Source organism: Leptidea sinapis, chromosome 28 (genome assembly GCF_905404315.1).
Source record: "Leptidea sinapis chromosome 28, ilLepSina1.1, whole genome shotgun sequence".
NCBI lineage: Eukaryota > Metazoa > Arthropoda > Insecta > Lepidoptera > Pieridae > Leptidea > Leptidea sinapis.
Window position 1 is genome coordinate 3854324 of NC_066292.1, and position 12971 is coordinate 3867294.

At 33.1% G+C, this 12971-nt stretch overlaps 1 protein-coding gene across 1 annotated transcript in view; it reads left to right on the forward strand.

Moving 5' to 3' along the window:
* The window catches only part of LOC126973103 (ATP-binding cassette sub-family D member 3), a 70413-nt gene that overhangs the window by 21806 nt on the left and 35636 nt on the right, over window positions 1–12971 (forward strand). The window contains exon 4 of the mRNA XM_050820245.1: window positions 4737–4834. Within this exon, the coding sequence (XP_050676202.1) occupies window positions 4737–4834 (98 nt within the window). The remainder of the gene's footprint in view (window positions 1–4736; window positions 4835–12971) is intronic.

Sequence of the window (12971 nt, forward strand, 5' to 3'; positions counted from 1 at the left end):
AAGCATAACACCCAAGTCCCTTATGAGTTCAACTTCTTTACGAGTATTACCATACAGGTCATACCTTGTCGGAATAATATTGTTTTTGCGAGTAAATTTAATATGCACACATTTACTACAGTTGAGTTGCATGCCATTAGATTCACACCGATTGGTAAGTTTATTTAGATCGTCATGTAATAGAATCGAATCACTTGGTGAAGAAATTGTTCTCGTTATTTTTAAGTCATCGGCATTTAAATATGGTGTGCAGTGTTCAAAACAAGAAACAATGTCGTTCACAAATATATTAAATAAAATTGGGCCAAGATGTGAACCTTGTGGTATACCTGATGTTACCTAGAACGAAGTAGTCATATCTATAGAACTGCATTAAAATCCGTTGAATAGCTTAAAATATCTAAGCGAACACACGACGAAGAACAGGAAACGACTTCATTTTATGCAATGTAAAGATAACATTGCAGTAGATACAGTAATTTAAATTCCTGTAGAAAAGGGATTGTGTTGTCTACGGCTGCAGGCGTCAATAGTTTCACTCGGCAGGTACCCGCTTAAATTCATTATTTGACTTGAGCTCATTATAATTTAAATCCCAAATATTATGCTGAAATGGACACACAGTCCATTTTGTGTAGGTTATTGGTGAGAGAGCGATAAATTATCTTTATTACGTTATGTGTCATTAATAATCCTACTAATATTTTCCCTTTCTTGGCGTGAATGGCTGACAGGCTTGCCCTGCATCTTTCAGTATGACAACCTTCTCTGTTATCCCTACTTAAACATATTATTGAGATAAAACCTTTTGTTGCGAGTGCAACGGGCTACACGTTACTAAATAAGTCAATAGACTAAAAAGCTGTGAAAGCGGACGAAAAAATAGCGGCGAAAGCCTCTATTCTCAGCAACGCACGCACACTAAAACAAAGTGACTGACGTTTCGCGAATGTAAGACGTAGCTGTCATGGATACTAAAGACTTGTATTGTTGTATATTCCTTGGCTAATGTAATAAACCTGGCCTGTTGTCATGCGTTGCCTAACAACAAGAGGCTCTTTCTAGATATCTTTATCTTAGGTACCTACTTTCTTAGTGATTTACAATTATGTATATAGACTTGTTAAAACAGTAACACAGCCTAGCGAAACTCTCTAACGGCCGTTTTCAATAACCTATCTATCCTTAGTTTAACTTACTAGAGGTAGACAAATCTATTCTTTTTCGCTTACTTACATTTCAATAACCTATCGACATAAAGCATTGGACTATAACTATATTGGACATAACTATAGATAGATAAGATCTTGTCATTAAACGGTGACAGCAATGTATCCGTAACTAGAGATAGAAAAAAGCGATTTACTCGGTCGTATGAAACGTGCAATCATTAATAAGTTGACAGATGACGGCTATAACCTTGCCTACGTTTAAGCAACTGTTTGCTTTCAAACTTATCCGGATTATACGTCGTCGCCAATCGGAATACTGTAATTACTATTTCAAACATAATAATATGTCAAATGACAGCACGTTTCATACTAAACTAAATTCAATTTTTACTTTGGCTTTCCCGCCTCTTGTTACATAGTATATTATATATCTTCCTCTTTGCAGTAATCCTTCGTTGCACCTTAACTGTGCATTTCCTTATTAAATGTCTTAATTCGACCTTCAATAATTGTAGCATTTCACGACGTTTATTAAATCACTTTTACGAAGTTCTAATGAATGTAACTGTTAATAACGGTATTATTTTGGATACAGTACATAATCCTTAGATACATTTTTCTAGGATTATATATAACTCTAGTCGAGTCGGAATCGTATAAGAGATTATTATTTTATTTTGACAACAATTTTTTTTATGATAATAAGAGACGAAACGAGCAGGACGTTCAGCTGATGGTAATTGATACGCCCTGCCCATTACATTGTAGTGCCGCACAGGATTCTTGAAAAACTCAAAAATTCTGAGCGGCACCACAATTGCGCTCGTCACCTTGAGACATAAGATGTTAAGTCTCATTTGCCCAGTAATTTCACTAGCTACGGCGCCCTTCAGACCGAAACACAGTAATGCTTACACATTACTGCTTCACGGCAGAAATAGGCGCCGTTGTGGTCCCCATAATCTAGCCGGCATCCGGTGCAAAGGAGCCTCCCACTGGTAAAACTAAACTAAAACTCATGTACAAGTAAATATTCTAACACTTAATAGCTATGGAGTGCCACCAAATTATGTTATAATTAACAATTATTATTAATTTTCAAGAAGAAAATTATTAAGAAAATCAAAAATAATGTAAATTCAATAATTATATGTTGATTTTTAAAGGTTTTCAAAGTTTTAGTAAAGCGATCTAAATGAGACATTAATTATTGTATAGCGTAGCACTAGGCGGTGAGAGAGAGCATTTGAAGCAAAAGTAGATAATTTTTTTTGCAATGTATAAATTATTAGTTCTACGGATCTCAAACATATTTATTTGGGACTTTGAGTTTCGCCGTTTCTACAAGGTTAGAGGAAACATTAGAATCTTTAATATTTTTTTATAGAAACATTATCAAGTCGTACTGTTGTCGCCTGAGGTGAAGGGGTAACATTTCGTACCCATGTCGTATCGTCCCGGAAACACCGCACAAGGAAATTCATTCCACAGGTTTGTAGTACGTGGAAGAAAGCTGCTTGAAAACCGCACTGTGGAAGACCGCCACACATCCAGATGGTGGGGATGATATCGTAATTTGTGCAAGAATCAAGTGAAACAGCTCTTCGTATCACACCCCGTGATAAATGCGGTAGAAGACACACAATGAAGCGACGTCTCTACGCAACGCCAAGTGATCTACCGTTCACAGAGCATTGTATCACACTCTAGACATATGAATTTAATTGGGCTTCTTTATCGAGTGATTATAAAGCATCTACGTTTAAATAAATACTGTTGATTAAGAGAGCAGTATTTAAATAATACTATGACATCACGATGAAGAGATATTATACAATAAGATTAATTATTAATAATTGAAAAAAAAAATTGCGTCACCTCCATAAAGGAGAACTTACTAATATAATTGCAACTGTGATCGTAAAATATATTCAAATATGTGAGTTCAATCGCAAACATACATAATCAGTTAAGCAGTACTAACACTAGGACTGTAAGTACAACAGTTAACAACCAAATAATGGTTTTTCGTATCTTTTCCGTTACTTTCGCTATCTTGCGCGACATTATTATCGCCTATTACTATTAGTTTTACGACGTGTTGAAGTGTTAATGCTTCAATAGTCATATCTGTTTAACTGACTTCAAAAAAGGAGGAGGTTCTCGATTCGTCGGTATGTTTTTTTATGTTTGTTACCTCAAAACTTTCGACTGGGTGAACCGATTTTGATAATTCTATTTTTATTTGAAAGCTAGTGCTTTCCGAGTGGTCCCATTGTAATTTTGTCCAGATCTGACAGTGGAATCCATGAGAAAATCATAAAAGTTATTAATTCGTAAATTTATCATCCACTTTGCTATACGTATTTATAGCAAAATTTAAGACTTTTATGGTTTTCTCATGGATTCCACTGTCAGATCTGGACCAAATTACAATGGGACCACTCGGGAAGCACTAGCTTTCAAATAAAAAAGAATTATAATGATTATCAAAATCGGTTCGCCCAGTGGAAAGTTTTGAGGTAACAAACATAAAAAAAAATACCGACGAATTGACAAACTCCTCCTTTTTTTGAAGTCGGTTAAAAATACGCGATTATTTTTATACTTTTTATTTATTAGATTAGGTTTTTTTTTTCAAATCAACATTTGATACACGGGTCTGTAGGTTATTGCAGAGTCGTGACCACTCGATTCAAGCTACCTACTTCCCACCCTTGTATCACAAGGTACTATTTCACCTTAAGAACAGCGCATGTTAGTATTTTTTTTATTAGAATCAACTTGACTACCACGTTTTTTTTTATGAAAATTCGGTTAAAGTTTCCGTACCCCAAAAAGGGATTGGTCTCCGCTACGCTCCAACTAGATATCGCAAGCGTAGTACTAAGACTATTACGTTTTTTTATACTTTTGCAATATAAACAATTTGCATAGCGGCCATATTGGTTTTTATTTTTTACACCGGTTTATATGTTATCGTTTATGAGATGAAGCCTGCTAAAGATGAAAGACGGACGGATATAGTAACCGATTTTGATTGATAAGTCGTAAACAGTCAGCCGCGCTTGGCATTAGCTCCTATTTTGAATCTTAAACCAATCTACACACACATTGACCGATCAAAATTGGTCGGTGACTTCGTCTATATACGCTAGTATATTCTTAGTTTATGGTCTGTCCTGACGGAAGATAATCGCGCTAATAAGATAAGCGCCTATTTCTGCCTTGAAGCAGAAATGTGTTGAAAACGTTGCTGTGTTTCGGTGTGAAGGGCGTTGTAGCTACTGAGCAAATGAGACATAACATCTTATGGCTCAAGGTGACGAGCGCAGTTGTAGTGCCACTCAGAATTTTTGGGATCTTTCAAGAATCCTGAGCGTCACTGCATTGTAATGTGCAGGGCGTATGAATTACCATCAGCTACATAATATAAAGGTTTTAGAACCATGAAAAACAGGAAGAGGCCATTAAGTCTTAAGATATAGCGTCTCATATGCATGTAAATACACCGGCATGTATGCCGTATACCGCTTGTACATTAACGCTTCGTTTTTCTTTCAGATATCGCTTGTAAATAACGCTTTAAAGTGGAGTATTGGAGAAGTGAAGCTTAGAATAAGGACTAATTTATCACTACATTTATACGAGCAATATTTAAAGTGAGTACATTCTTATCTATTCTTGACTTGATATTGTGTTGTTATCACATAGATTATATTGTGTATGACACATAGAGCGGATAAAACGAACAAAAAACCACGAATCCAAAATTTATTAACTAATTTAAAAAAAAAATATTGTAGTACGGCGTTACTTTGCGGAAATCCATAATTAAACAAATGATTTACGTTTTCTTTAGTGTTAATTCCGCCAATATTTGTTTTTAAACAATTCGACACGTGTTTCGCCTCTACACGAGGCATCCTCAGGACGTGTTGTCTCGCCAAAATCTGTCACGTGACTCCACGTCTCTCTCCACGAGACATCTCGTGAGACGAGAGTAATTAAAAGAAGTTACTGTGTCATTCAACGGAGAGCTCTTTGATGATAATATTGATATCTCTGTTACCAATCCTTTGCACAGGTTGCCGGATAGATTATGGGTACCGGCGCCTTTTTCTGCCGTAAAGCAATAATGTGTTTCGGTCCGAAGTGCACCGTAGCTACTGAAATTACTGGGCAAATGAGACTTAACATGTTATGTCTCAAGGTGACGAGCGCAATTGTAGTGCCGCTTAGAATTTTTGGGTTTATCAATAATCCTGAGCGGCACTGTAATTGCGGTATTAATTCCCATCGGCTGAACGTCTTGCTCTACTCGTCTCTTATTTTTATTAAAAAAAAAAACAACTTCCTAATAATAAACCGAGTTCACGCTGATGATGTGTTAGGCACAACTTGTAATAATATAAACACTTTGGAGACTATTTGTACAAGTTAATACTCTGAGCTAACCCCGTAGGCTGCATGTTTTGGGGCTCAAGTAAAGGTAGAATAAAAAATTTGTAAACAAAATTTTATGAACGATGCGGGACTCGAACCCACGACCTCTCGCTTTCCGTGCGAGTGCTCTGCCAACTGAGCTAACCGTTCGAGTCCCGCATCTTCATAAAATTTTGTTTTCAAATTTTATTTGTGTATTAATTTTAGAAGTGAGGGTTATCACTTTAAAAACACAACAAATTGTTTATATACCAAGCTCTGTAGTACCGATCGGTGGCAGATCACAGCCCTGGTTCGATGCGTCAGTCAACGCAGCATCTGTATGCAAAAAACCGTCGCATCGAATTGCGTTGCGGTGCTGCTCAAAGGATCCGAACTGCAAAAGTTTAAAGCGGAAAAAGTCCAGATTCTTAAAGCGGCAAACTCGTTTGTCCTCCTACTCCATAAAAAAAAAGAAATCACACGATCGCTGCCAACCTTAGGTACTTTTGCTGTAGTTATCTGTATTATCGATCTGGACAATCGCACAAGGAAGCTTAGTCACTCAGTTGAATAACAACGAACTAACAGTTCGTATAATAATACCTAATACGATTTTTAGCTTACAACCTGTTATTAATTCAATTATTAAAACTGGTTTGAACATCACAGTGACCTTGAATAAGGTAGACGTTATTAAGCGCATAGATATAAAGCATTTTATTTAGCAGACAATATGTGTTGTGTATGTATGAGAAGGCAACTACCTTGTGACTACTCTGGACTTTTGCATCAGACAACAGAGTAATATTCTATTATTTATTTATTTGGAAACAAATACAGATACATCCTTAAATATAAAGTAGATACAGTAAAAAAGACATAGAAATGTGGACACAAGGATGTCACCTTAAACAGTTTCACTAAGTACACATAATATTTAAATTTACTCTTAATTTACACTTAGTAGCAAACAACCAGTTAATAAATAAATCTAACATAACGTAATTATTGTAGGCGTTGTTAGAATTTGGAAGAAAAGTTTTAGAGTGTTCCTCTAAAACTTAAAAAATTCAGAATTAAACAAATAATGGCACGAACAGGGTAAGTCAAAAATCACGAAATTTCTTCTTAATTGTAATAACGCCTACGATAATTTTAATTATTTATTTATTTACTTTAAAGTTTACAAAAGAAAATACTTAAAGCTAGCATCAGAAACCACACGGGTTTGTAATATAGTATATAGAAACAACAAAGAGATAAATCTAGGTACGTTAACTACAGAACATTAGAGCCAGTTAAATTAATTGTGTATATATATTTAATAATAACATTATGTTAGATTTATTTATTAACTGGTTGTTTGCTACTAACCCCCTCATTCATAATAGTCTGCTAACTTAAAGCAATGCTAATTCTCACTCAGTATTCTTCTATTGACCTAAGTCAGAATGAGAAAAAACACTCCTTAGCGGCTGTTTAAAGTTAGCGGACCATTATGAATAAGGGGGTAAGTGTAATTTAAGTGTAAATTTAAATATTAAGTGTACGAAAACATATCTACATCATTAAATCTATTTTGTTTTATTAGTTATGCATCCATAGCTATTATCGTTTAAAAACATGCACTAAAAGCATAAGGAGAAATAATAAAGAGGCGACTGAATTTTTTTTTAGCATTTTTGTTATTGCCACAGATGTAGCAACACCAAGAGTATCTTTGTCATCTGTATCTTTGGTCGTCAAATACCACGGGTGAGAACAGTCTGATGACTTGGAATAGGACTGATTATAATTCTTCAACTGAACGTCACGGTTGTGCGTCTTATTTTACGGCCGTTTTCAATAACCTATGTATCCTTAGTTTAACTTTCTAGAGGTAGACAAATCTATAATTTTACGCTTACTTACATTTCAATAACCTGTCGATAGCATTACATATCATTGGACTGTAACTATATTGGATTGGACATAACTATGGATAGATAAGATCTTGTCATTAAACATTGATAGCAATGTATCCGTAACTAGTGATACGTTATTGAAAACGGCCGTTAGACAGTTCCGATAAAGTTAGATCTTCATCACGGCTAAGTCTTTAACATCAGAGTAAACAAATTCAGTTGCACTTACCAACTGTACATGTTAAACAAATATTTTCAAGTAGTATTTGTTTTTACCTAGAAGGTTATGTAATATGGCATATTGCTCCACAGCAGATTCCTCATCGGTGGCATCTCCATTAGCACTCTCTGATGGTAATATTGCAATACTGATAGGAAACCTTTATCTCTATCTGAGCATTCCATTATAATTTCGTTCAGGCTCAATGATTCATTGAGACGGCTTTTAAAGTATATGATGGTCATGGATTATACTGCAGTGTGTTTAAAGACTTATAACGCGTATAATGAGACTGAACTGTTGAAAGTTAATCATAAAAATAAAATACCAACTTAGGTTGTTTTATCAAAATATAATATGTAAAAACTTATTGCCGAAACAGATGATCGGATTTGATACGGCTGAACCATCGTCGGATGCCGGACCAATTGGTGCGAGGCGCCCACCGGGCCGACCTGTGGTCCGGCCATACTAAAACTGACCATATGTCTCTTAGCATTGTCCCTTGATTCTGGCTCAATTATTCGTGATGCCTACTAAAAAAAAAAAGAAGTTTGGTGTCAAACTGGGGGTTTTGATGTATTTCCGAGCGATTGCGCTGATCCGTTTTTCGATATCTCTTATAGTTTCAAAGTTAGCTTTTTAAATTAAACAGATCCATAATCATTAATAATCACTGGTCATTTAGCTAATGATTGGTGAGCGAGCGACTCAATGTCTAAATTTCCTCATGGAAATTTAGACATTGAGTGGCTCGCTCACTTTTATATGATACAGGTAATTTACTAATTACCTCTATTACATTCGTTACTATGATTAAAAAGACAGTTTCTGAATTTATTATTTATTTTTTAAAACATGATTTAAATAAAGTATATAATAAAACATCATTGCAGATTGTATCATTTTCAAAATATTTGATGAAATCATTCAAACTCTTCTTATTAAACTTAAAGTATAGATACATTATGCAGTACTCGCCACACACTGCGGTATATTCATTCAGTACTCTTGCAGTATTGTAGTTATACATTCTGCAATTCCTTTGTAAAAACATCAGCTGGAATCCCTGAGGTGGATGACCATATGAATTGAAGTATTGTCCAATACCCTGCTCATCAATGTGTATTGCAACCCAGTGAGTGCCTGGCTTATTATCACTATCTAAATTGCTGACAATATAACAGGGCGTTACAACATATATCGGCAATCGGTTTGCCGCGTAAACATTATTTTTAATAATGGGATCGATTTTGTTCAAATAATTCTGTATCTCGATTGTATTCATATTAGTTGAGAACAAGGTCTTGTCAGTTGCGAGGATTGAATAGTTATGTGGATCATAATAACATAAGCACTCAATAAATAAGGCTTTAATGTATCTTATTCATGTATTTCAAACTTATATAGTTACAATAAAACAAAATATCATTACAAGCGATTCAAATATAAATCTATGAAATTATATTTTCATCAATTTTATTATAATATAAAAGCTGATTGAAAACGAACTTTGTACCTACATACATACGTAGTCATTAGTACAATCTGGAAATGTTGACTACATTAAACTATCAATAATTGAACTTATCATTTAAGTGCCATTATGTTTCACCACAATATTTAAAAACCAGTACTAATCATAAACAAATTTACTTTTACGATATTTTAGTATAAAATGCTAGAACTGTTCAGAAAAATAATCATTGAAGTGGCGTATTCAGTCAAATTATTATATATTTTGTGTGTTGTGTAATTATTGAGTGATTTGCTGCAATGGAGGTAAGTTTTATCTATTATTCACTTTGAAATTTAAAAGTAATATCATTTGTTATATTAAGATATGTATGTATAATACTATTCTAAAACAGTCTTATTGTTGTTGTAGAATGCATTCAACCCAACAATGGAAGAAAATACATATAAAACATTTTACTATCCCTTGTCTGAAGATAGTCAGGATTCATTAAAAGTTCCTCAACTTAAATCCTTGAAGAGGGCCAGCTCAAATGAAAATAAAGATGCATTATTCGAAGTGAAAAAAACAAAATAAAAGAAAATATTATCATCAATATCCAGAACATGAGAATGGAAGTATTTACATTACAACTAATGCAGATGACAGAAGAAATGCATCACATTTGGTTAAAATAGAAATCTATGATCTCAATAAAATAAAGAACACGCCTGCACAAGAACAATGGAAATACGCTGATTATAGATTAAAATATTATACAATCGACAATAATGAAAGTTATAAGGACATAAAAAAGATTTTCTACAATGTTACGAAGAAAATTTTAGAAACAGAAAATTATAAGAAATATAATTTTAACAATAAGTAGCTACTAGTACTAATATTTATGTATTTCTTCATAGCTACCATGAAGAAATACATAAATATTAGTTCAGTTTAGTTGTTAGTTTATTTATTCTCTTATACAAATAATATTATTATATTCTCATCATTTGGAAAATCAAACATAACGATATGGAACTCTGCTTTGTATGTAATGAGGTTTAAAAAATGATCAAGTGAGTTATTTTCTTTGTAAATTATTTAATACTATATTATTGATGAAATGTGGCTTATGTTGTAGTCAACCTGTTCTACAAAGTGGAGGAGGTTTTAAGAGAAGAAACGCAGTATTACAAGACAGTGAAGACAATGATACAAGTACAAAGAGAAGAAGACAAGGGGAACCATCCACATCATCGGGGCTCACCAGTGTGAACGATGAAATGGTGAACTGTTCTTTATGTCAAATCTTAATACGGAAAAGATATTATGCAAATCATCTTAGAAGTAACCTCCGTAAGAATAACGTAATGCAATTACATAGTACTTTAAAAAATGTCATAGTACACGAATCGGCTTTTGGTAATAGAATAATCTCATATAAAATAAAGAGTAAATCCAACCAATTACAAACATTCGAAACACCAGAAATGTTTTTGAATTCTATTAAAAATGAAATTATTTCACTATTTGAGGAATCTGTTCGATTGCTTACAATTTTTAAAGTTAATTTTATTCTGCACGCTAATTTTGTTCAAGAAACAAAAAATATTTCTAATGAATTTGAATTTCAAACATGTAGTTATACTTTAATGCAGGGTGAGGATTTAAATTTTTTCTTTTCGTCCTTATGTAATATGTTGATGACTAAAATTAGCACATTTGAGAAAAAAGATAGTGGTTGGAGTCTTAAGGAAATAAATGAATTAGACATGAATATAAACAAATTCAATCCATTACGTGGAAAATCATACATTGAATTACCTAAAGAAATCAAAATAAAAAAAGTGTTATAAATGTACAAAACTCGGATAATTTATGCTTTAAATGGGCTTTGCTTTCTGCATTGTATCCAGTTACTAAGAACTCTCAGAGAGTTTCATCTTACAGTAAATATTCAAATAAATTAAATTTTAACGGAGTTACGTTTCCTGTTTAAATGACAGATATACAAAAAGTAGAAAGGTTAAATAATTTAAGTTTAAATGTTTTTGGTCTTGAATACAATTGTAAAAAGAAAGTACATGAATTAGTTGGTCCATTGTATTTAACAAAATCACGGAAAATTGTTCATATCAATTTATTATTTATTTCGCACGGAACAATTAATCATTTTTGCTACATTAAAAACCTATCGCGTTTAGTAAGTGGTCAAATTTCAAACCATGAACATGCAATCTACATCTGTGACGGTTGTCTTTTACACTTCTCAACAAATGATAAGTTATCAGCTCATCAATTGAATGATTGTTGTCATATTAAAGTGGAATTGCCTAATACAGAAAAAACTTTAAAAGATTGGTTTGGACAACCAATTTCAAACAATGTCTTAAAATTTGATAAATTTAATAAGATGTTGCAAATACCCTTTGTTATATACGCGGATTTTGAAGCTTTCCTTAATCCAATTCAGACATGCTTTAACGATCCATCAAAACCTTATACAACTAATGTTCACAAACAGGAAGTTTATAGTTTTGGGTACTATATCAAATGTTCATATGATGATAGTTTATCAAAATATGAAACATATAGTGGTCCTCATTGTACTCATGTCTTTATGAATCAGTTGTATAAAGATTTAGAAGTGATTTGCACAAAAAATTCTTTTGTCATAAGTCCAAAACCTTTGACTTCCAATGATAATGAAATTATTTCGCAATGTAAAGACTGCTTTATATGTCAATCTAATTTAAATGGTGAATGTGCATTATACTTTGACTCGCATACAGGAAATTTTAGAGGAGTTGCACACGAAGTATGTAAGACAAAGTTTAGAATCCCCTATCACAGTCCAGTTTTTTTACACAATCTTAGTCAATATGACTCTCATTTTATTGTTCATGCATTAAATTCTATTGAAGGGGAAATTGATATTATTCCACAAGCGAAAGAAAAGTACATGTCTTTCACAAAAACGATAAAATTAAATAATCATAAAATTCAATTGAGATTCGTTGATTCCATTAAATTTTTACCTTGTAGTTTAGACAAACTTGTCAAAAATTTGAAGGAAGAACAATTTCAAACATTAAAATATAATTTTCCAAATAATAATGATTTATTACGTCTTAGAAAAAAAGGAATTTATCCATATGAATTTATGACATCACATGATTCATTAAAACTTTCAGCACTCCCTAGCCGTGATAAATTTTACAATACATTAACCGACACATATATCCGATGAAGATTATGAACATGCCAAGGATGTTTGGCAACACTTTCATTGTCAAAATATGTCAGATTATTCTGATTTATATCTTAAAACCGATGTTTTAATTTTAACAGATGTGTTTGAAAGTTTCCGAGCTTTATGTTTGCAAACATATGGTCTAGATCCAGCTCATTATTATACAGCACCTTAAGTTGGGATGCTATGTTAAAATGCACAAAAATTAAATTAGAATTACTTCAAGACTTTGAACAAATAGCTTTTATTAGATCGGGCATTCGAGGAGGTGTAGCTCAATGTAGCAATCGTTATGCCAAAGCTAATAACAAATATATGCGAGAATATGATAAAGACACACCAAACTCATTTTTAAGTTATTTTGATGCTAATAACCTTTACGGATGGGCTATGTCTCAATTCCTTCCTACAGGAGGTTTTGAGTGGGTAGATGTCACAACTAATTTTGATGTCCCTGATGATTTTGAATATGGTTTTATTTTGGAAGTAGATCTAGAATATCCTATTGAACTCCATGATTTACATTCTGACCTAC